The 25,634-nt window shown below is 44.3% G+C and overlaps 1 protein-coding gene across 2 annotated transcripts; it reads right to left on the bottom strand.

Moving 5' to 3' along the window:
* Window positions 1–1,436: 1,436 nt before the first annotated feature.
* PPIE (peptidylprolyl isomerase E) lies at window positions 1,437–25,279 on the bottom strand. 2 transcript variants are annotated; one of them, XM_023727197.1, is made up of 10 exons: window positions 24,987–25,188; window positions 23,887–23,985; window positions 21,528–21,571; window positions 21,033–21,059; window positions 17,516–17,597; window positions 16,928–17,028; window positions 14,475–14,598; window positions 6,879–7,064; window positions 1,859–2,001; window positions 1,437–1,607 (listed from the first exon to the last, which is right to left on the bottom strand). In XM_023727197.1, the coding sequence occupies exons 4-10, from the start codon at window positions 21,033–21,035 to the stop codon at window positions 1,539–1,541; spliced, it is 708 nt and encodes a 235-aa protein (XP_023582965.1). In that variant the 5' UTR covers window positions 21,036–21,059; window positions 21,528–21,571; window positions 23,887–23,985; window positions 24,987–25,188; the 3' UTR covers window positions 1,437–1,538. The 2 variants fall into 2 exon arrangements, with proteins under 2 accessions (XP_023582965.1, XP_004371967.1); XM_004371910.2 differs by lacking the exon at window positions 24,987–25,188 and adding an exon at window positions 25,202–25,279 and having other exon boundaries at window positions 1,440–1,607.
* Window positions 25,280–25,634: the final 355 nt, after the last annotated feature.

Raw genomic sequence — 25,634 nt, 5'->3', positions numbered from 1 at the left:
TCTGGGCTCAGGTGACCAACTGTATACAGGTCCTGAGCTGGGCCCTGAGATAATGCCTGGTGAAGCCCTGCAGAGTGCCAGGTGGGCAGTCGCCACCCAGTGTGTCCTCTCCCATTGGGCTCTCTGGACTGTCCCCCTCCCACAGCAGTCAGGGATGTGCAGTGACAAGGTCACCCCACAACTCCTCCATTCCACAAGGTCATGTGACCAGTCCCTCCTGTGATCCTGGGCCAGCCTGTCCACCACCGCCCACCGGAGCCCCCGTGCTGAGTGCTTCCCACACATCCTCTTCTCTCCCGGACGTGACACCAGCCTTGCATAGCAGGCATGGTCCTGGCCTCGGCTGCTGCCCGTCCTGACGATGCCACTGACCAGCAGGGAGAGTGACGTCAAGGAGCAAGGCTCCATGCTGGAACAGTGGCTCCCAGCCGAGGGAGCTGGCCCAAACCAGCTGAGGAGGGAGGCCCCCCAAAGGTGGAGGCCCAGGCTGGCACAGGGTGCCAGAGGCAAGGCTGGCATCCATCCTCCACAGGAGCTGGCCTAGGGTCCCTTGGCAAGGGGCAGCAGGCTTCTCCCTGTCTGATCTCAACCCAAAATGAGAAGAACACAGGCTGAGAGGCCAGCCCAGCCCAGTAGTTTTTGAGGAGAGACTCAACCCCAACAGAGCTACCAGGAGGTGGCAGCGGAGCAGGTGGCAGCCCTGGGGGAGGTTTCAGTGACTGATGGGGCCAGCCTAGCACAGCTGCAGACTGAGGTGCAACATTGCGAGTTCTAGGCGGGAGGAGGGTGAGGGGTCAGGGAGGGACCACCTCTGTCTTGTTTCTTATTGTCTCCTTAGCACCAAGCAGAGCACCTGGCAGAAGAAGGGCACCGGGCACCCTGCGATAATAAAATCCTCACTACTCATTCAATGAATGAATAAAGAGCAAGTTGATCCCTGAGACGGATCACAGGTTCCTATCAGAATCAGTTGACACGAGGGCTGGGCTGGTGTCTCGCTGACCTAACTCTTCTGCCCGGCAGTAGAAGACAGACAAAGGCACTTCTGCACTGGCTTCGACTTCACTGCCCTGCAATGGTCCAAGGGTGTCTCCTCAGGGGCTCAGCCCGTGGGAACAGACAGAAGCAGTTGGGGAGGTGCTGTGGCCCGTCTAGGCAGACAACCTCTGAAAATATGTGGGACCTGGCCGGCAGGTGGCAGTACAAAAACCAGGATTTATTTCACCAGAAGAAAATGTCCCAGCAGGCCCAGGAGAGGTCCTGGCAGCAAAGGCCTGGCGAAGCTGGTGACCGTCCACAGACTGTCCATGGTGGGGCGGGCGGGTGCCTGCGCTGGCTCCGTGCCCACAGCCACGCTCTGGGAGGAGCCCAGGGGAAGTCCCCACCGTGCCTGCAGAGGGGCTACTCCAATGGTCACCAAGGAAGGTCTCCTGGTACAAACGCTGCTTCTTCAAAGGGACACCCTCAGGGACCCCCTGCTGGTTCCCCTGGACACACGGGCAGGAGCAGAGAGAGGGCAGAGCAGAGAAAGAGCCAGATCACACATACTCTCCACAGTCAGCGATGATCACTTTCTGCTTTGGCTTCCCGTCCTTGCTGCCCTGGGCCTTTGTGCAGAACAGAAGAGGAGGAATCGGGGGAGGGATGAGGTGGGGACAAAGAGCTGCTTAGGGTACCCACCCCATCTGCCCACTCCCACCCTAGAACCTGTCCCTTCAGAAGAAGGGCTACAGGGCAGAGCAGCCCCTCCTCCTGGGGAGCCCCGGGCCCAGCTCTCCTGGCCACCGAGCGCCCCTCAGCTCCCCAACAGGGCTGTGCACCAAGGGCGGGGAGGAGGAGGCTCATTCCGGCCACCTACCTCAATCTGCCGCAAGACATCCAGGCCTTCGGTGACCTCCCCAAACACCACGTGCTTGCCATCCAGCCAGTCTGTCTTGTCACACGTCAGGAAGAACTGGGAGCCGTTGGTGTTTGGGCCGGAGTTGGCCATGGAGAGAAGGCCTGAGGAGGGAACGACCACACTGGCTCGCGGCGCCCCTGGCTCCCAGCCTCAGAGGACACCTGTGCAGACCTGTCTCCGGCCCTGCAGCCAGGGAGGCTCAGAAACTGGACACACAGCCCACTTGGGTGTGTCCAGCTTGTCATTCATTCAACTAATACTCAGTGAAACGAGGTGATCGGGGTTGTTTCAATCATTTTATAATTTCTTTCATTCTTTTGTTTATCTCACAAATACTTGTTAAGTGTCCACTTTATAACCAGGCCCCTGTTGAACCCTGGGGACACTAGTGAGCAAAACACAGTCCCCAGCCCTGTGGTGGAGCTTGGTCTAGTGAAGAGAGTCACTCAAAAGGTAACTGTAAATTTATCTCAGGAATGCAAGTTGGTTTAACATCCAAAAACCAATCAGTGTAATACATCATATCAACAGAAGAAAGAACAAAAGCACATGATCATATCAATAGCTGCAGAAAAGCATTTTACAAAATCCAACGCCCTTTCATGATAAAAACACTCAAACTAGGAATAGAAAAGAACTTCCTCAACCTGAAAAGGGGCATCTATGAATAACCCCATGGTGAAAACCTGAATGCTGTCCCCCTAAAATCAGAAACACAGGGATGTCCGCCATCAGCACCTCTAGTCAACACTGCACTAGAGGTTCTAGACAGGACAACCAGGCAAGACAATGAAAAGAAGGCATCTAGACTGGAAAGGAAAATGTGAACTATATTTGCAGACGACATCATCTCGTATATAAAAAATCCTAAGGAATCCACTAAAACACTATTAGAACTAATAAATGAGTTCAGCAAGGCTACAGGATACAAGATTAACATAGAAAAATCTATTCAATTTCTATACACTATCAACGACCAATCTGCAAATGAAGTCATGAAAACAATTCCACTTATGATAGCATCAGAAAGAATGCAATACTTGGGGATAAATTTTTTAAAAGTATAAAACTTACACTCTGAAAACTATAAAGCCTTGTTGTAAGAAATTAAAGACCTAAATAGACAGAAAGACAGTCTATGTTCATGGATTGGAAGACTTAACATTTTTAAGATGGCAATACTCTCCAAACTGATCTGCGGATTCAAAGCAATTGCTATCAAAATCCCAGCTAGCTTTTTTGCAGAAATTGACAAGGTGAGCCTGAAATTCAAATCAAAATACAAGGGACCCAGAATAGTCAAAACAAGCTTGAGAAAGAAGAAAGTTGGAGGACTCACACTTCCTGATTTCAAAACTTATTACAAAGCCTCAGAATTCAAGACAGTGTGGTACTGGCGTAAGAACAGACACAGAGATCAAGTGCAACAGAACTGAGTCAAGAAATAAACCCTTACACTTATGGTCAACTCATGTTTGACAAGGGTGCCAAGACAATTAAACAGGGAAAAAGAGCCCTTTCGGCAAATGGTGCTGAGACAAATGAATATCCACATGTGAAAGAAAGCTTGGACCACTTCCTCACACCACACAAAACGAATCAAAGACTTAACTGTAAGAGCTAAAACTATAAAACTCTTAGAGGAAAATTAGATGTGACACCAAAAGCATAAGTGACAAAAGAAAAAACAAATAAACTGGATTTCATCAAAATTAAAAACTTTTATGCTTCAAAGGACACCATCCATAAAGTGAAAAACAGGCTATACAATGAGAAAATATTTGCAAATCATTTACCTGGTAAGAGACTTATATATGAAATATATAAAGAATTCAATAATAAAAAGAAAATCCGATTTTAAAACTGGGTAAAAGATCTGCCTCCTTAGCAGAGTAGGCAATGCATCAGTCTCATAAAATTGGGTAAAGGATCTGAACAGAACAGACTTTTTTCCAAAAAAGATATACAAATGACCAGTAAGCACAAGAAAAGATACTCAACACTAGTAGTCATCGGGGAAATGCAAATACAAACCACAACGAAATACGCCAAAAACCAAACTTGCTGCCATCTCACAGCGACCCTACAGGACAGAGTAGAACTGCCCCTAAGGTTTCTGCACACTAAAAAGAAAACAAACCAAACTAGTTGCAGTCAAGTCCATTCCGACTCATGAAGACTCCATGTTTGTCAGAGTAGAACTGTGCTTCATAGGGTTTTCAATGGCTGATTTCTCAGAAGTAGACTGCCAGACCTTTCTTCCGAGGCACCTCTGGGTGGACTCGAATCACCAACCTTTTGGTTAGCAGCCAAGTGCTTAACTGTTTGTGCTACACACACACTAGGATGGCTATAATAAAAAAGACAGATAATAACAAGTGTTGGTGAGGATATAGAGAAATTGGGACCCTCATATATAGATGATGGGAACGTAAAATGGTGCAGCCACTTTGGAAGACAGACTGGCAGTTCCTCAAAACGTTAAAAATAGAGTTACATGACCCAGCAATTCCACTCCTAGGTATATACCCAGGAGAAATGAAAACATATGTCCACATAAAATATTGTATGCAAATTCTTCATAGCATTATTCATAACAGCCAAAACGATTAATTTATGGATATTACTGAAAGCCCTGGACTGGATGTGTTTGCCTGGGCCAGTGGTTCTCAGTAGGGTAATACTGCCCCCTAGGGCCTACCTGGAAATTTCAGGGTATGCTATTTGTTGAACTGCCCTGGTGCGCAGTAGTTAAGCACTTGGCTGCTAACCAAAGTTCAAACCCACCAATCGTTCTACAGGAGAAAGATGTGGCAGTCTGCTTTCGTTAAGATTTATAGCCTTGAAAACCCTAAGGGACAGTTCTACTCTGTCCTATAGGGTTGCTATGGGTCGAATCAACTCACCAACAACAGGTTTTTGATGTCAGTAATACTGGGGGTGTTGGTGACACAGTGGTTAAGTGCTTGGCTGCTAACCAAAAGGTCGGTGGTTCAAACCCCCCAGCCACTCCATGGGAGAAAGATGTGGCAGTCTGCTTCTGTAAAGATTTCGGCCTAGGAAACTCTATGGGGTAGTTCTACTCTGTCCTATAGGGTCACTATGAGTCTGAATCAACTCAATGACGGGCTTGGTTTTGTTTTTTTTACTGGTCACTTGATGGCCATGAGTTTTTGGTTTACTTGCACTGGTGGCATTGGGTGGGTAGGGGCCAGGGAATCTAGTAATCCTGCAATATCCCACCCAATGAAGAATTATTCTAAATCTTGGACTTTCAAATTCCTTGACAAACATTCATGTAGATAAGAAAAACGTGTTTATATGATCTGAGCCTAGAGGCTAACTCCATTTTATATATAATCAAAGAGGCAGAAAGAAAACCAAAAGAGAAAGGTGTTCTGCCAGCCAAGTGAAGAACGAGGTTCCAGGAGAATGTGATTAACAGGGTCAAATGCTGCTGAGAGCTGGGGAAAAAGGCTGAGAACTGACTGCTGGCAAGATGAAGGCTGCCGGAATCCTTAACAAGAGTGACATGGGACGGGGAAGAAGGCATCACTGGAGGCAATGAGTCTACCTATCTCTTTTAAGAACTTCTACCAAAAAGGGACCAGAGAATTGGAGTAGTAGCTGGAGGGGGAACATGGGTCAAGGGAGAGTTGTTTTATTTGTTTTTAAGACTGGGAACATTGCAGCATGCTTGCACAAGGATGGGAGTGAGCAAGTCAGGGCAGAGGGGAAAATGGAGGACACAGGGGAGGGAAAAGCTGGACCCAGAGTCCGAGTGCAGAGGCCAGCCTCGGATGGAAGCCAGGAGGTTCACCACTGTATCAGGAAGGCAGGCAGATCAGTGAGGACCACACAGGCAGGTCAGCAGCTCTGCCTGTAGAAAGACAAAATCATTCTCTTTTGATTGCTTCTATTGTTCAGTGAAATAAGAAGCAAGACCATCAACTATGAGACAGTGTACGGGGACAATGCTGGAGGTCTGAGGAGAGAAGAGAAGGAGTGGAGTCTTCTTCTTAGACTGTGGAAGAGAGTGAACTATAGAAATCTGGGAGGACACTGGGCAGTGCTGAGGTGCCCTTAAGACTTGTGCTCCTCAACTCAAAGGGGACCAGTGAGCACAGCAGACAGGGAGACTGGTACTGGGTGAGTCTGAGAGAGCAAAAGAAAGGCAGTGGGGCTTGAAGGTGTAAGTAAGGAAAGTGCGTACAGTGATGGATCCCAGGATCCAAACAAGAAAACGCAGAAGTGTGGAGATGGGGGTGGACAGTGGGTATGGACTAGGTATCCAACACATGTCAACTATAAAGCCTCTGAGAGGACATCACTGTGACAAAGGACAATATCTGAATAATCACTGTAGATTAGATAATAGCACTGCATCAGTGTTAAGTTTCTGATTTTGGTAACTCGTACTGTGGTAATGTAAGAAAATGCCCTTGTTCAGAGGAAATACACACTAAAGTGTTTAGTGGTGAAGGCACATGAGGTCTCCAATTTATTCTCAAATGACTCTGAAAAAAATATGCATTGTCTATAAATATATAAAGATAAAGATAAAGAGACCTAGAGAATAATGGAGAATAATGGTTGCAAATGTAAGCAACTGGTGAATCTGTGTGAAAGGCTTATCAAAGCTTATGGGGGGCTCTTGTACTGTTCTTGCAACTTTTCTGTAAGTTTGAAATTATGTAAAATAAAAAGTTACAAAAACAATAACACACAATTGTGGTATCAGAACCAGGCTTCTATGCTGCTTCCTCTTGTAATAAAAGCAGACTTATATGCACTAGAATAAAAACACACACAAAAAAAAACCTTTATAAGCCCAAAATTTACTCCACTCTAGCAAGGCTGAACACTTCCCATGTGTTCACTAGCTGTGACTCCTCAGAGCTGCACCCTGTCATTGGGTCCTCCACGTCCACTCAGCCGTAGCCCAGCTCAGTCACCATAGACACCGACCGGGTCCTACCTGGTCCCGTGTGTTTGAGGATAAAGTTTTCATCATCAAACTTCTTGCCGTAGATGGACTTGCCCCCCGTGCCGTTGTGGTTCGTGAAGTCGCCGCCCTGGCACATGAACTGGGGGATGATGCGGTGGAAGCTGCTTCCCTTGAAGCCAAAGCCCTTTTCATGGGTGCACAGGCAGCGGAAATTCTCTGGGGTTGACAAAGAAAAAGGCGCTGAGGTAAATAAAAAATATCTAACTACAGACTTACAGTCCAGCTCTCAGAATCTAAAAACATACATATTACCTTTATTTAAATTAAATGTTTGAGTGTGGTTCTGCCACACAAATAGGCTGAACGGACCAGGGGACAGAATAGAAGCTCCAGAAAAAGACTCAGGTACATATGAAAAATTCAGTATTTGATAAAGGTTGCCACCTTTAATCACTGGAGCAAAGATGGATTTTTTTACACAATGGTGTAGGAACGAATGAATAAACATTTGAGAAAAGATGAAATTGTATCACAGCTCACCCCATGCCAAAAATAGAGACCTAAAAGTAAACAAGAAATTTTTAAGTACTAGAAGACAGCATGGGTTGGAGTCCTTATAGCCTGGGGTACAAAGCTGTTGTTGTTAGATGCCGTGGAGTCGGTTCCGACTCACAGTGACCCTACGTACAACAGAATGAAACACTGCCTGTGGTCCTGCAACATCCTCACAATCCTTGTTATGCTTGAGCCTGTTGTTGAAGCCACTGTCTCAAACCATCTCGTTCAGAGTCTTCCTCTTTTTTGCTGACCCTCTACTTTACCAAGCAAGATGTCTCTACTTATGACTCAAAATTCACGTGCAATTAAAAAAAAAAAGGATCCAACTACATACATATAAAAAAACTTTTGCATGAAATGAAGTTCTGATGCATGCCACAACATGGATGAATCTTGAAAACACTATGCTGAGCAAAGTAAGTCAACTGCAAAAGGACAAATACTGCATGATCTCACTTATAAGAGATAAACAAATGAGAAACCAAAGATTATTAAATGGTTCAAGGGATGGGAGTGAAGGGGAGAGGGGGAGCTTTTCTTGGGGGCACTGAGTTTATGTTAATGGTGGTGGAATATTTTGGAAAAGGATAGTGATAATGGTGGCACAACATGAAAAATATAATCAGTGTCACTGAATTGTAAACGTGGAAGTTATTGTGTTGGTGAATGTTTTGGTATGCATATTGTGTATATTTGCACCACAATAAAAACAAAAAACTTTTGCATGGCAAAAAACATCATAATCAAAGTCAAAAGAAAAAAACGAAGAACTGGGAGAAATACATCCATTTGTAAGATATATTATAATAAAGGGCTAATATCTCTAATATCTTAAAAATTTAGAGGAAAAAAATGAAAAAATCAAAAAAGGGTGAAAAACATATAACAATCTCCCTCCAAAAATGATATAAAAATTGTTAAATATATAGAAAGATATTCTACTTCACCCTTAGTAAGAAAAATGCAAATTAAAACTACTTTGAGATTCCACTTCTCACCTATCAGACTGGCACAAACTGAAAAGCTAGAAAACACAGTCTGTTAAAGAAGTCAGGGAACAGGCTCCCACGCACTCCAGGTAGAGTACAGAACGGTATCACCCCGGGGGAGGGGAACCTGGCCATGTCCAACAACTACACGTGCATTTATTGACCCTGTGACCCAGTAATCCCACTCCTAGGAATTCACCATGAAGATAAACCTCTAATAATACGAAATGCGTATGCACACTGTGGCATTAACTGTATTTTCAAGATAATGGGGATAACCTAAATGTCCATACACAGGAATGTGGTTGAATAAACTATGGTACATCCGCACCAGGAAGAACTGTAAAAATGAATACGGAGATTTCGATGAACTAATGTGGAATGATTTCCAGGATATACTGTTAAGTGAATAAAGCAAAGTGCAAAAAAAAACTACAGAATTTGCTAGCTTTTGTGTAAGAATGAAAGGGAAATAAGGAAATATTCCTGTATCTGATTATTTTTGCAAAAGCAAACAGAAGCAGGATAAACCAGGAAGAATGAAACTGGCTACGCAAAGGAGGCGGGGGGTGGGGGAGGGAGGGACAGGACTCCATGTACACCTTTGGGTATGCTGTTGACTTCTGAACCACAGTAATGTTTATATATTCAAAAACTAAAAATAAATCAATAAGGTTGGGGAAAACGCCCTAAAACTGAATACAAACAGAAACAAATGAACTTAAGGAAAAACAAAGAAAAGAGAATCCAAGAACTTTTTAACACAGTACTTAGACTCAACTTCAGACAACAGACAAAAACTACAAAGAAAAATTTTGTCAGTCAGGGTATAGCTGTAGCAATACCATTTTGCCCTATAAGACTGAGCAGGTAAATAAATACACTGACATTATTGGGAGCCAGGGTTCTCACAGTGAGGAAAAAGACACAAATATAGAAAGTGGAAAGCAAGGAAGAACCTGGTGGTACTGGACTGGAAGAGGTATTAGCAAGAATGCCTGATTTAAATAACTAAATAAATACATACACACACCCATACACACACCCACACCCACACAGGAAGAGGTTATTAGCACGAACACCTGATTTAAATAATACACACACACACACACACACACACACACACATACACACACACAGAGTCTGACATCTCAGCAGACATACCAAGCATCCAGATCTTGATTTCTAATTATTATTTCCTACTAAAGAAACGGGCTTCTTGGAGAAATGGCCGATTCCAGAGTCAGAACAGGGTGAGTGTAAGATAAGCCTGGACCAGCTTATTGTACCAGAAATTAAGGAAGCGCTCATAAAAAAATAGGAATGTCAAATGGATATAGGAGCAAGCTTGATGGGGTTCCCAATAGCCAAGTCTAGGACAATTTGAGCAACTGACAACTGAATGATTGTAGTGGGTTAAAATGGGACCCTAGCGGTGCAGTGGTTAAGCATTCAGCTGCTAACCAAAAGGTCGATCCACCAGCCGCTTCTTGGTAACCCTATGGGGCAGTTCTACTCTGTCCTAGAGGGTCGCTATGAGTCAGAATCGACTCTACAGCAATGGGTTTAGTGAGTTATAGCACACTGAATAAAAAGATTCCACGAGTCCACACCAAAGTATCAACTATTCACACAAAACCAAGAAATAAAGAGGGGAGGGAAGAAGAGAAAGTTCTTGCTGATAGCAGAATGCTAACTGAAATAAATGTAGAAATGCTATAAAAAATGTAAAGGAAACAATGGTTAGAAAATTACCATCCCAGTGATAATTGATTAAGGCTGGAATCAAAACAAAGGATACTTAAAACCACTAGGTGAAAAGTCTTAAAATATCTCCCACAAGTCATTTATAAAGGGAATTAAAGGACCTTTTGAGTTGGAAAAACTTGCAGACACAACCTTAACCAAGTACCAAGTTGGTAAAATGATGGAAAAACTAATATCAGGGACCTTCTGACGTGACGTCAAAAATGCATAGCATGAATTTAATCATGAAGAAACAATCAGATAAACTCAAATGAGGAATATTCTAAAAACAACTGGCCTAGAGTCTTCAAAAACGGCAATGTCATAAAACACAAAGGCAGAGGAACAGTTCCAGACTAACTGCCACCATTGCCTGTTGCCATCAAGGCGACTCCGACTCATGGTGACCCTGTGTATGTCAGAATAGAACTGTGCTCCATAGAGTTTTCAATGACTATAATCTTACAGAATTAGATCGCCAGGACTCTCTTCTGCAGCACTGCTGTGGATTCAAACCGCCAACCTTTTAGTTGGTGGCTAAGTGCAAACTGCACCACCCAGGGACCTAGTTCCAGACTAAAAGAGACTAAATTAACGTGACAATTAAATGCAATGTGAGATCCTAGATCAGAGGAAGAAAAACTGCTATAATGGCCAGTATTGGGAAAATCATCCAAATCTGGCTGTGAACTATGCCTTATGTCACAGCATTGTACAAGTGTTCAATTTGATCATTGTACCGTGGCAATGTAAGAGACTATCCTTGTTCTTAGGAGATGCATGCTTAAGTATTTAGGGGTGAAAGGTCATGATTGCTGTAATTTACTTTCAAATGACACAACAAATAATAATGTGGAGGAGAAAGAAAAGAATAGGCAGACAGCAAATATTAACAATGGGTGAAAACACATCAGGGATATATGACCATTATACTCTTCTTTAAACTTTTCTATAAGCTTGACATTTTTTCAAAATAAAAAGGGTTTCCAAAAATCAAACGCTTATCCTTCGTTTATCCAGTCACAACACCATCAGAAGGGACATGCCCATCTGAACATCCTGCAGCACATCACACTGGTCCACTGTATCAATGGCACCATGATAACAGGACCAGATGAGTGTGATGTGGCATGTCCCCTAGAGACCTTCCGTAGGCCATGTGCTCCACAGGGATGGGATAAACCTAAAGAGGATTCAGGAGACGGTCAAGGGTTTAGGGGATATGATGGTATGGGGTATCCAGGACTTTTCCTCCAAATTAAAGGGCAAATCATTGCATCTCACACCCCTTTCCCCCCACTAAGGAAGCACAGGGCCTAATAGGCTTTTTCAAGCTCTGGAGACAGGCTACTGCACTTGAGAAAACGGTTCTGACACATTTGCTGAGTGACACTGAAGGCCGCCAGCACTGAGGGAAGCCCGGAGTCGGAAAGGGCTCTGAAGCAGGTCCAGGCCCAGCAGACCTATGATATGTAGTGTTTATAGCAAGCACCAAAAGAAGAATCACAATGCAGACCTGATGGGTTCTGGAGCAAAGCCCTGGCATCTGCAGCAGAGAATTCTACACCACTTGAAAGCAGTTCCTGGCATGGCACTGGGCTCTGTAAAGATGGAAAGCCGAACCATGGGACATCAAGTGACCACGTGGCCAGAACTATCCATCATGAGCCGGGTTCTGTTAGACCTAACAAGCCATAAGGTCTGGCAGGCCCAGCAGCAATCCACCGTAAGACAGAAATGGCGCATTCAGGATCAGCCATGAGCAGGGCCAGAGGGCACAAACGAGCTGCATGGCAGGTGGCCAGACCCTCCATGTCACCCAGTGTTGTAGTACCCACACCCCTCCCTCAGATCACACCCATGGCCGTGTGGAGGCCCCTGATGACCAGCTGATACAGGAGGACAAAGGATAAGCTTGGCTCACCAATGAGCAACATGGTATGTAGGGACAAGCTGAGAACAGACTGCTGCTGCACTACAGCCCTACTCAGTAGCATTCCTAAAAGACAGTGGGGAGGGGAAATCCTCCCAAAGGGCAGAGCTTCAGGCACCGAACCTGGCTACCTACCTGTGTGGAAAGAGAAGTGACCCAAAGTAAGACTATATACAAACTCAAAGACAGTGACAAATGGCTTGGATGGCAGGTCAGGAGGCTGGAAGAAAACAGACTGGAAAATGGGGAACAGCACATGGATGGAGCTATGGGAGCGGGCACAGAGTGTGAAGATCTCTCATGTTTATGTATGTTCACTAGACAATATCCATCAGAGAAGAGGTATTAAACAAGAAGCAGACAGAAAGACTCAGCTAACTGACATCAGCCAGCCTCTGCCACTGGCCACCCCACTGCTGGCCCAATGGGTGCATGAGCAAAGCAGTCATGAAGACTAGCATGGAGGCTATGTAGGAGAACAGAGCATGGACTTCACTCACCAAGGCTGATCTAGCTACTGCTACTACCAAATGTCCAAACTACCAGCAACTGAGACCAATGCTGAGCCCCCATCCTTCAAGATCAACCAGCCACTTACTTGATGGCATGGTGATTACATTGGACCCCTTCAACCCTGGAGGGGGTAGCAATTCATCTTCACAGGAATCAACAAATATTCTGGATAGAGGTTTACTTTTACTTCCTATAAGGCTTCAGCCAGCACCACCATCCAAGGGCTTACAGGGTGTTTGATCAAATGAAATAGGATCCTGGCTAACATGGCATCAAACCAAGGGACCCATTTTACAGCAAAGAAGGTGTGGCAGTCAGCACATGAACACACGATCCACCGGTCCTATCAAATACCACACCATCCAGACCTGACAGAGAGGCAGAAAAGCCTTCTAAAGGCGCACCCGCGGCACCAGCTTAGAAACAATAACCTGTGAAGACAGGCACAGCATACACCCTAAACCAATGACCATTACAGAGTGCTATGTCCCTGGGGGTCCAGGAATCAGAGGAGAAGTCAGAGTGGCCCTGCTTACCACTCCTACCTTCCATCCCCACAACTCAAGAAATTATTATAAAGAACAATATTGGGACACCTGATGAAATTTTAATATGGCCTTAATTTATCAATGTTAAGTTTCCTAATTTTGATAGTTGTAAAAGGAACAGTCTTGTTCTTAGGAAACAGATACTGAAGTATTTAGGAGTAAAAAGGGCATGGTATCTTCAACTTCCTCACAAAAACAAAAAAACAAAAACCCGTTGCCGTCAAGTCGATTCCAACTCATAGCGACCCTACAGGACAGAGTAGAACTGCCCCATAGGATTTCCAAGGAGTGCCTGGTGGATTTGAACTGCTGACCTTTTGGTTAGCAGCTGTAGCTCTTAACCACTATGCCACCAGGGTATCCAATGGTACAGTAAAAAAATATATATATATTATTTGTTGTTGTTGTTACCTGCTGTGGAGTCGGCCGCCGATTCATGGCAACCCCATGTACAGTGGAACAAAATGCCTGGTCCCGTGCCATCCCCATTATCAGTTGCAAATCAGACCAGTGTGATCCACAGGCTTTTCACTGGCTGATTACTCAGCCAAAAAGAGAAATGAAGTCCTGATACATGCTACAACATGGATAAGCCCTGAAAACATTATGCTGAGTAAAATAAGTCAGTCACAAAAAGACAAATATTGTATCATCCCACTGATCCCACCTGTATGAAATATCCAGAACAGGCAAGTGTATAGACACCAAAGTTCATTAGTGGTTTCCAGGGATGGGATGGAGGGAAGGGGAAAGGAGGACACAATATTTAGGGGACACTGATCTTCTGTAAGGGTGATGGTAAAACTGGGGAATGAATAAGGGTGGTTGAACGTGATGAATTTGATTGTCACTGAACTGTACATATGAAGACTGTTGAAATGGCAAATGTTTGTTACATATGTATTTACCACAACAGAAAATTTACATATGTGTATACACACACACACATATATAGATGCATGTATACATATATAAAAGGAATGACAGCATGGGGGGGCAAAAATAAATTAATGAATGAGTAAAGGATATGAGAGTTCCTTATATTATTCTCATTGCTTTCCTGTAAGTTTGAAAGTACAATTTTTAAATTACAACAAAAAAAAATAAAGCCAAACCAGAAGGTAATTGAAAGTTTGTATTTTTCAACTGCTTACTCTTTCTAATAGTTCTAGAACTTCAACAAAGCTTGCTCTGCCTCATTTGTTACTAGATGCTGGGATCTAAGATGCCTGAGATGGATTCAGGTAGAAACAGCGTCAAGGGCCCAGCATTCCCAGCTTCCTCCCGGGCCTGCTCAGCCACTGGCTCCTGGAAATCCTGACCCCAGAGTCCTGCTCACCTGCTGTCATGGGAACGACATCTGAACGCAGGAGCATCTGGATACGGCCGGCTGGCTTGTTCCCAATCTTGATGTCCATGTACACCTGAGGATTCAACCGGGCCTTTTTTGCCGTGGGCTCTCCCTAGGTGCAGAAGAAATCACTAAGTTATAAAGAGCTCTCTGACTCCCCAAGTAGCAGGGCAATTATTCTGAACACAGACCCAGAACACAACTCCAGTGAGCAGGCTGGGACTCCTCTCTGGGAAGAGGAGCAAGATGCTAACAGGGAAGGCCTCGGACCCTGACAGGGCTAGAGCAGGCAGGGGACACGGCCACTGCACCCAGCTGGACATCCAGTGACAGGAGACCTCAGCACCATCTAATGCAAACCCCACCCTACAGGCAGTGTCTCATCAAGCGCACCCTCAGACACCTTGCTTCACCCTAACCTGCAATCACAGAACAACATCTGCTGGCCCACAATACACAACTCTCAACACTTTCAAACCCCAGACCAGGCCTGTCCACCTTACTCCAGTAAAGTGATCTCTTTATGTAACACCACTTCCTCTCGATGCTTAACCCTGAATATTGACAGGTTGGCCACAATGGAAGCAAGGAAGGCCTAAATGCTCAGAAGACAATGGAGGACTTGGGAACCTTGCTTTGTGCTTCAAGTGGACAAGTCTGACCAGAGGATAAATAAAATATTTAATACAAGCCCTCCCACTTGCTTGCCCTTTACGTCATTTGTAGTTTGGTTTAACAGTTCAACATATTAATGTATTCAGCTATCAGGCCAAGTACTAGGGTTAGAAAATAAATGGAATGGCCCCTGCCCTTAAGGAATTAGCTGTCTATTTGCGGAAGGACAGCCACAAACATGAGAGGCAGCATAGATCCTGGAGCTATACAGCCTTGCTTCAAATCTCAACTCCACTACTTGCTAGGTGTGTAATGCTGGGCAAGTTACTTAACCTCATTGTGCTCCAGTTTCCTCATCTGGAATTGCAGTTAATATTAGTACTTAACTCAAAGGACTGTAATGAGGATTAAATATTTGTAATGCATTTAGAAACAGTCCCTAGCATCAAATAAACAATATGTAAGCATTTGTTAAGTAAGTAATTTCAACATAATACCGTGAACGCTAGGAAAGAAGGTACCACAGGACTCCAGAGGCCATGGGAGCCCAGAAGAAACACTTATCTCACTCAGTTGGAGGATTCAGAAAAGTTTTGTGGAGAAGGAGGTAACTGAGCTATGAAAAACGAGCAGGAGTCAGCCAGGTAAAATAAGCTGAGAAGGACATTTAGGCAGAGGAATGGCTTACAGCCATGTCCAGGGAACTACAAACTCTGGTTTCTAGAGTGTAAAATGGGAATGAAACGTGGAGAGACTTCTGACCCCTGCCAGTCTCTCAGAGAGCCTTCTGCCCCTTTTGTTGGAGTTGGACTCAACCCTGCAGAAGGGAGCCCCTGGAAGGCTTGAAGAGAGTGATACACTGAGCCTTGTGCTTTAGAAAGCGCCCTCTGCTACTAAGGACAGGAAGAGAGCAGACCTGGGGCAAGGAGACCAGTTAGGAACCACTATAATTATTCATGGGTGAGATACTAGGGCAAGACAACAGCAGCAGGAACAAAGAGGAGAGGAGAGATTCAGGAAGATTTAAAGGATAAAATCAGCAGGATTCAGTAATACATTAACTATGTATTATAATAAGGGGCCTAAAATGAGACTGAGGTTTCTGGTTTGAGTGACTATGTGGAAGATGGCAAAATTAAGACTGGTCACACAGGAAGACCAGAGTACAAGGAGATGAGGAAATCCATTTGGGATATGCTTTGTTTATTTAAGGTGCCAGCGAGATTTTCAGATATGTAAAACTCAGGAGAGAGATGAGGGCAAAGGACAGAGATCAGGAGGTCACCAGCACACGAGTGGTTGTTACAACCTCAGACGAGACAAAAGTGGCAGGAACTACACAAGAAAAGCATGGACAGAGGAGCTGAGGACGAAGGAAGGCACTCAGAGGAACACCACTGTTCAAAGGGTGGACAGGAGGAGGCCCTGAATTATCCTAAGAAGGACTGGTTAGGGTGGTGTATTAAGAAGCAGGAGAAAGGGCCGAAGCAGGGAGAGCTTTCAACCTGTCTACAGACTGAGGAGACGGTGCCTCAACCTTATTCTGCCTTCCCGGGATCAGAGCAGGAATAGGAAGACACCAGCCTGATGCCAAAGTGAGGGAGCGGGAATGATCAGGAGGGTGGTGATGATGGTGATAAGGAGCATTCACCGTCCTGTCACCTCAGACGTCCCCCTCCATCAACACAATCACGAACTGATACCGAGCACACATAGAGCCCTACAAGGACGACTCTTGACTCAATTCACCCAACACCCACCCACATCAGAACTGCCCTGGGTGGAAACACCAGTCTCTCCTCAGGAAGCACAATCCTCAAACTCACCTCCTGGGTTTCTGCTTTGGGAGGCTCTGACCCTTCTTCCTCTTTACTCTCTTCAAGAGTCTTCCCCGAAAACTTCTTCAACCAGTCATCATCTGACCAAACTGAAAGGAAACAATCAAACACGTGTTAAGAAAGTCAAGCTATTGGCCACCTGCTAATCAGCTCTGTCCATTTCTTCACAGCTTTGGTCAGCAAGGTGGAACACACTATGTGGCTCTCAGTCAGAAGTTCCCTCTTGGGAACTCCCAAAGGAATGGAAAGTTCTCACTGGGAAAAGTCAGCCCTACAGTCCAGCTCTTAGCAGAGACAAATGAAAACAGGAAGGACTACGCCAAGCCAAAAGGGAAGTCCCAGTCCTTGCCAAGGCTAGAGGGAAATAGTCTAGGTCTACATACAAAAGCAGGACTTTCACAGGGGGGGAATCTCAAACTCTTTATTTCCATGGAGGTGCTGTATTCCCTTCTCTACTATGAACCACTCTGCACTCTTGTCCATTTTACCAGCTTAGCAGGAAATAAGATGGGGATAAAAATACAACAAAGGCCCACGTTGAGGACCTGATGGGGAATATGTGGTTGTTCCACTCACCTGGTCTGGAAGAGCCTTCCTTAATTCTCATTGGCTTGGCCAAATTGACACGAATTGTCCGCCCGAAAAGTTCAGATTCATTCTGAAAGATTGAAATACAATTTGTCTTTTTTCTTTAACCCTATTAGGTTAAAAGAGCCTCCCATTTACTTCTGAGAGGTCTGAGAGCTGCTTGTGACTAATTCCAAGCCCAAGACCCTGTGCCCCACAACAGCAGGCTACGCACAAAACTAACCACAAAGAAGCCCTGAGACACCCATATGCTTCCTTTCTTTGCTACCAGCAACAAGGTCTGTGCTGGCATGATCTTTGGATTTCAGTTCAGGCTTTCAGAAATTGTAAAGGTAAGTGTAGCTAAGTGTAGCTAAGTCCACCTTAAAAAGAGCAGCTCTGAACCAAAGACAAACGGTATCACTGACAGCAGAGGGACGTTTTGATGACAGAGTAACTAACAGAGAACGTGGAATGAAGTATAGGAATACTCCATTATCCAAGAATAATTGGTACCAGGAAAACATAAGTTGTTGTTGTAAGATGCCGTTGAGTCGATTCCAACCCACAGCAACCCTATGTGCAACAGAATGAAACACTGTCCAGTCCTACGCCATCTTCACAGTCTATGTTTGTGCCCACTGCTGTGTTTGAGCCCATTGTTGCAGCTACTGTGCTGAGACAGATTGGTTCACTCTTCTGGCAGTCTATGGCATATTCAATACTCTTCACTAACACCATTAATTCAAATGCATTGTTTTTTCTTTGATCTTCCTTATTCATTGCTCAGCTTTTGCATGCATCCGAGGCAACTGAAAATACCACGGCTTGGGTCAGGCACACCTTAATCCTCAAAGTGACATCTTTGCTTTTTAACACTTTAAAGAGGTCTTTGCAGCAGATCTGCTCAACACAATATGTCATTTGATTTTTTTTTTTTTAACTATTGAAATTTTCTTTTTCTTTTCTTTTTTTTAATTGTAGTTCAGGTGAAGGTTTACAGAGTCATTTGATTTCTTGACCGCTGCTTCCATGGGTGTTGATTGTGGATCCAAGTAAAATGATATCCTTGACAACTTCAATCTTTTCTCCGTTTATCATGATGTTGCTTACTGGTCCAGGTGTGAGGATTTTTATTTTATGCTGAGGTGTACTCCATACCGAAGGCTGTAGTCTTTGATCTCCATCAGTAAGTGTTTCCTCTTCACTTTCAGCAAGCAAGGTTGTGTCATTTGCATATCACAGGTTGTTAATGAGCTTCCCTCCAATCTGGATGCCACATCCTTCTTATAGTCCAGCCTGATTATTTGCTTAGCATGCAGACTGAATAAATATGGTGGAAGGATACAACCCTGATGTACACCTTTCCTGACTTTAAACCATGCAATATCCCCTTGTTGTGTTTGAACGACTGCCTCTTGGTCTATGTACAAGGTTCTGTATGAGCACAATTAAGTGTTCTGGAATTCCCATTCTTCACAATGTTATCCATAATTTGTTATGATCCACACAGTCGAATGCCTTTGCACAGTCAATAAGACACAGGTAAATATCTTTCTGGTATTCTCTACTTTCAGCAAGGATCTATCTGACCTCAGCAACAATATTCCTTATTCCACATCCTCTTGTGGATGCAGCTTGAATTTCTGGCAGTTTCCTGGCAAAGTACTGCTGCAACTGTTTTTGAATTATCTTCAGCAAAATTTTACTTGCATGTGATGTTATGATGTTATTTAGTAACTTCTGCATTCTATTGGATCACCTTTCTTTGGAATGGGCACAAATATGGATCTCTTCCAGTCTGCTGCCAGGTGGCTGACTTCCAAATTTCCTGAATAAGCATAGATGAATGAGCACTTCTAGCACTGCATCCGTTTGTTGAAACATCTCAACTGGTATTCTGTCAATTCCTGAAGCCTTGTTTTTCGCCAGTGCCTTCAGTGCAGCTTGGATTTCTTACTTCGATACCATCAGTTCTTGATCATATGCTACCTCCTGAAATGGCTGGACATCGACTAACAGAGAATATGGAATGAAGTGTAAGAATACTTCATTGTCAAAGAATAACTGACACCAGGAAAAGGTTAAGTAAACGGATTTAAAAAAAAAGAAAAAAAGGTTTCTTTTGGGGCCTTTTCATGAAAACTACAAAATATAAGAAAAAGATTCCTTAATAAGATTAGAAACAAAAATGAATCAAGTGCTAATTCTATTTCTGGCAGTTTTAAAAAAATGGAATGACAGTATGAAATGGCATCCTTATTTCATATTTAGTAATGAAGAGCATAAAGATAAAAAAAGGGCAAAAATGTTCAAGGGCTACCCTCAAAGATGTCCACATCTTACTCCCCAGAACCTGTGAATATGCTATGTTAAATGTCAAGAGGGAATAAAGACTGCAGAAGAATGAAGGTTGCTATTCGGCTGACCTTAAAATAAGATTATCATCGATTAGTCCGGTAGGCCCAATGTAATCACATGGGTCCTCTAAACGTGGAAGAGGGAGACAGAAAAGTTAGTTTCAGAGTGATAGAATGAAGAAGAAGGAAGGCGCCACAAGCCAAGGAATGCAGGCAGCTGCTAGAAGCTGGAAAACGATTCTCCCTTCAAGCCTCCAGAAGGAATGAAGCCCTGCCAACACCTCGATGTTAGCCCAGTGAGATCTATTTTGGACTTCTGACGTCTAGAACTGTAAGATAATAAATCTGTGCTGTTTTAAGCCACCAAGTTGTGGCAATTTGTTACAGCAGCAATAGCAAACTCACGGGTTTCATCAATTTTCCCAGTGACTTCTCAACGACTTCCGAATCACTTTCTTTTGAGGCACCCACCTGAATACTCCTCAAAGATTTTCTTTCCCTCAGTTGTTCTTTAACTCTGAGAGGCTTACTTTTCAATGGCTCTGTTTTGAGGACAGCCAACTACAGCAGTTCTCCACAATCACTTTCATAAACTTCATGAAACCCTATTTCTTTTGCAAAATTCACAATTTTACTTTGCAATCAGTTTACATTCGGTTTGCAGTACATTGCCCTAGACTAGGGGTCAGCAAACTTTCTGTAAACGTCTCCACAGTAAATATTTCAGTTGTTGCAAGCCACATACAGTCCCTGCTGTGTATTCTTCTTCTACATCTTTTTTTTTTTTTTAAATAACCCTTTAAAAATGTAAAAACCATTTAGCTCACAGGCCATACCAAAAAAACAAACAAACAGGTTGTGGGATGATTTTGACCCACGGACTATAGTTTGCTGATTCTTGCTAGATACACAAAACAGCCAGGGAGAAGGGCCAACACAGAAGGTTGGGATTTATGCTACCGTTAAATGAGGAGGGATGTCTGAATGAGAATTAATTTTGTAAGTGGCCAGAGCACAGAGAATATGTTCAAATTACGACAATTTTTGCTGTCTATATAACTTTGAAATTGTGGAAACTGAAAATCAACAGGTGGATGAGGGGCCCTAGTACCGTAACATAACACCAAATAACAGCTTCAGTAAAAAACAAAGATTCTCAGGCATACCATGTTGTCGATAGCTGCCGCAGCATCCTGCCAAAAGAACGCAAAAGAAAAGTTCATGACTGCAGTTCATACTTTTTGTAGTTAGTGTTCAAATAAAAACGCAACAGCACAGCACAGGAAAAGAAGACATATTTTCCATCCTACCTGCCTAGACTGTACATATTCAACAAAGAGCATATACTAACTGGCTGTCAGAGCTGGTGGTGTAAGGATGCCCACTCTGGTTACGGAGAAAAGAGAATATACATAGGGAACAGGAACTAGCAATGCCTGGCGACAGCTTCGCTGTAGGCTGGGGCTTACCTCTCTCTGCATTCTGACTACAGGGGGGAACTGTGAGCCCAGCCTATCAGGCCTTCCTTCAATCAGTACTTCACTGTCTCTCTGAAACTGCCATCATCATGCCTAGAAACCCATCCAAATGGAGAGTGGCACCTTTTATAACCAGTGATAATGGTGATGCTAGTCAAATACTAAACAGAGAAAATTTCTTACCTCTGCCAACTCAAATTCAACAAAAGCGAATCCTCGGTGCTTTTCTACAAAACAGAAATGGACTGTTAATATGTGGGGCAATAGTAGGAAACATGCCAAATCTAGATGCCTATTAGAAAGCAAAAAATCTTATTTTCAGATTTTCCTTGGTTTATTCAACAATGCTTTCAGAAATATCAATAATTTGGTTTGTTTTAAATAAACATAGCTAAATCATGAACTAAATTTTTAAACTCTGAAGTATCCAATTCTAAAACTACAGAATTTAAACCTGAAGCATTTTCCACAGGGGTGGATTAACCAGTAAGCACGGTACTCATGGACTTAATTGTGCTGACTTACTAATCTGTAGTGAACAATTTCACATGGCTTTCACCACAAAAACAAGTGAAATTGTGCACTACAGGTTAGTAAGTAAGCACAAGTAAGCGTGTGCATACCTTGCTTATTGGGTAATCCATCCCAATCTAAAAAAATTCAAGCATTTTATTAACCTTTGTTTAGAAGACTTGGAAAATAGGAAAAGTTTTTGTCAATTATTCATTCCAATTGAGCATCAAGTGTGTATACAGCATTGGCCTTACCACTGAGTAAGGCAAATATTCAAGAAGGGAGCACAATCCTTGTCTCTCAGGAAAAAGCTCATTTAGCTGGGGGAGACCAAGAGCAACAGGAGCTACTAACTTATAGAATTAAGGGGAAGAAAGGCCCCAGAAAGCCAATCTTACCCTTTTATTTAAGATTTGAGGACCTGAAGGCTCAAAGAGTTTGTGTTACATACAGAGTTGGTAGCAGTGCTGGGTCTAAAATGCTATTTCAGAAAATAATAACAAAGTATCAGATAGAAACTTGCACTGTAGCTGTGATACCAGTTGAGGAAAACTCACCCAGGTGAACAGACCCCAAGACTCCACAGCTGGGGCTGAGCTTCCCTGCTGCCCTCTGCTATTCAATAGCACAGCTGCCAAAAACGGAGGTCTGGTCAGCAGGTACAGCTACCCAGCAGGTGGAGGGAAATAACACACAGAGCTGCCAAGATTTTTGAAAGACTATCTTCCTACAGATTCTTACTATAGTTTTTATACTGTGTGATCAGAAATGAAAGTCCCCAGCTGGTTCCAATATAAAGAACATCTTCCCACAAATCCAACACCTGTAACTTTCAGCCCATACAGACGCTACCATCCTGGTCTCACTGGCCTCAGAACTTTCCTTTTGCATCATCAAGATCACAATCATGTTGACCTACAGAGACATCCTTCAGAACTTCATTACAGTCTAGTCTCATTATTTCCGGTAGTTATGTTCTATCAAGTCATCACGAACAATGAATTGGCAAATTCTGAACCACTGCTCCTAGAGGAAATACATGGTTAAGTTTCTGCAAGTCTCTGGTCACATCTCATCAATCGATCAATACATAACCTTGTTTTATGTGTGTTTGTTGTTGTTGTTAGCTGCCGTCAAGTTGGCCCCGACTCGTGGCAACTCCTTGCACAACGGAATGAAACGCTGCCCGTCCTGTTGCAGACTGGACTGTTGTGATCCAGAGGATTTTCACTGGCTAATTTTTGGAAGTAAATCACCAGGCCTTTCTCTCTAGTCCATCTTAGTCTGGAAGCTCTAGTAAAACCTGTTCAGCATCATAGCAACATGCAAGCCTCCACTGCCAGGGTGGTGGCTGCACATGAGGCACAGCAGCTGGGAACTAAACCTGGGTCTCCTGCATGGAAGGCAAGAATTCTATCACTGAACCACCACTGTTCCCCTGCCTCCAGGTTGTGTTTAAAAATAACTTATTTAATACATATTGTTGACTCATTAACACTGAACTCACAGCAGCCAACAGCACTGTGAATCAGCCTGCATGATGTTTATCTAATACGCGCATTTTCTCAGTAAGTCACATCACAGCCTTCTTGTACTTCGGAACACTACAAAACACTTCAGCGCTACACTTGGGAGCATTTTAAATGGCGAAATCACCAACAAAAAGCAAAAAAATATGAAAAACGTGGCACAAAATAAACTGTGAAAAGGATACTTGCTTTCAATATGATAGCTGAAACAAGAAGGCAGAGTGTCGCCCCGTTCAACCTCAAATGAGAATGTGCCCATCAGGTGACTCAAATTTTGTGTCACTCTGCCCATGTCTGCAAATGACTATGCAAGAATGCCATACTGACTTTGAGGTTACAAATAAATTAGCAAGTAGGCGAATTCATAAATATGGAATCAGTGAATAATGAGGATTGACTGTACATATGAGCCATACACAGAATGCACATGACTTAAAATATTTTCCCAAGTTCTTTTCCTGGCATCAGGAATCTGAACACGAGACAGTGAAAGGACTTACCTGTTTCGTAATCCAGAGGTATCTGAATATCTGTGATGTCTCCAAAAGGAATAAAAGCAGCATGAAGAACTTTGTCATCCACCTCCTCCGCCAGCCCACCTGCAAAGACGCCAAGGGCCTTCTGAGCCACTGCCCTCTACTTTTGGAATAGCTGCTGCAACACACTGTTAGCATGACAGCCACAGGGAAGGGAAAACAAGAGAGGTTCTATAGTCTCTTGGGCACACAAATGAACTAGTGACGTTTACTCCTCTACCATCCCTCTGCAGACCCTCATCTAGCGCCTGGTTACTGTGACAGTTTTTCTCTCCTCTACACAGCCACCAGAATGATTCCAAGAAAGAGCAAATCTGACTACAGTTATTTCCCTGCTTACTATTCTTCAAAAGCCTCCCAGTGCCCAAAGGATAAAGTCCAAATTCCTTAGTATGGCACTTAAGGCCTTCATAACCAGGGCCCTGCCCACCTTTCCAGCCTCTTTTCCCCTTGCTCCCTCAACCATCTGCTCCCAGATGCCAGGCTACTTCACACCTCTGGGCTTTTGCACTTTCTGCTCTCCATTCGAGGTCCCTAGGTGGTACAAACGGTTTGCACTTGACTGCTAACCTAAAGGTTGAAGGTTGGAACCCACCCGGCGGTGGGAAGAAAAGGCCTGGCGATCTGCTTCCCTTAAGATTACAGCCAAGAAAACCCTGTGGAGCAGTTCTCTGTAACACATAGGGTCGCATGAGTCGGAATCTACCGCAATTAAAAAACAACAAGCTTACATTCAGGAAACAGCCTTGCTCCCACTTTGGCTGCCTGGCTAACTCCTGATCTTTTCAAACCTAGCTTCGGCCTCACCGCCTCCAGGAAGTTTGCCCTTACCTCTCCCGATAGAGTGATGATCCCCTGAAATCCCTACCCTGGCCCTCGACATCACTATCCGTGGTACAATCCCATTATAACGCTCACCAATCCGCGATGTGAGACTGTTTCCGTAACACCCTGGCTACTTTAGCAACTCTATCCTCTAACGGGCCGGGGCTGCGGAATTTGTGGAAGGAATGGGTGAAAATGTCTAGGATGTGGTTTGAGGCCACAATAATAGACGTCATCACCTATCAGGGTCCAGAGTCAGAAGGGGAAGGGGCTCTGGGCAACAAATCCGTTACTTCGCGGGCGCCGCGCACATGCTGATGGAAAAAGCCCCACAGGACAGCCGGCCCAGGCAGCCGCTCGCCGCCTGCGGCCGCAATGAATCACTGCCAGCCCCAACCCAGGCACAATCCGAGCTCCGCGGTGAAGACCCCACCGCGCCCCAAGTACCGCTCACCCACGTAGAGAACCCTCTTAGTAGTAGCCATCTTGCTTCCCGACTTTTCCGGCGGAAGCCAGCGCTCAGCCCGCCTCCTTCCCCCGCCCCCCGCTCCCCGCTCCCCGCTCCCCGCCCCCCTCGGCCGCGCCGACTGCGCAGACGCAGCTAACGCTGGCCAGGCCCGCGGAGCTGATTAGAGGTGGCGGTCAGGATGCGTAACCAGTCATGTGAAACAAAACAGGGTCGTTAGACAGAAGGAGACCTGGTGGTACAATGGTTAAGCACTCCGCTGCTGACTGAAAGGTTAGTGGTTTGAACCACCAGCAGCTCTGCAGCAGAAAGATGTGGCAGTCTGCTTCTGTAAAGATTACAGCCTTGGAAACCATATGGATAAGTTCTACTCTGACCTGGCGATCTGCTCCCAGATAAATTTTGGGATACATATACAAAA

Source organism: Trichechus manatus, unplaced genomic scaffold, assembly GCF_000243295.1.
Source record: "Trichechus manatus latirostris isolate Lorelei unplaced genomic scaffold, TriManLat1.0 scaffold00015, whole genome shotgun sequence".
NCBI classification, from domain to species: domain Eukaryota; kingdom Metazoa; phylum Chordata; class Mammalia; order Sirenia; family Trichechidae; genus Trichechus; species Trichechus manatus.
Note: the sequence above shows the minus strand (reverse complement) of the source record. Positions and strands in the feature narration are given on the sequence as shown.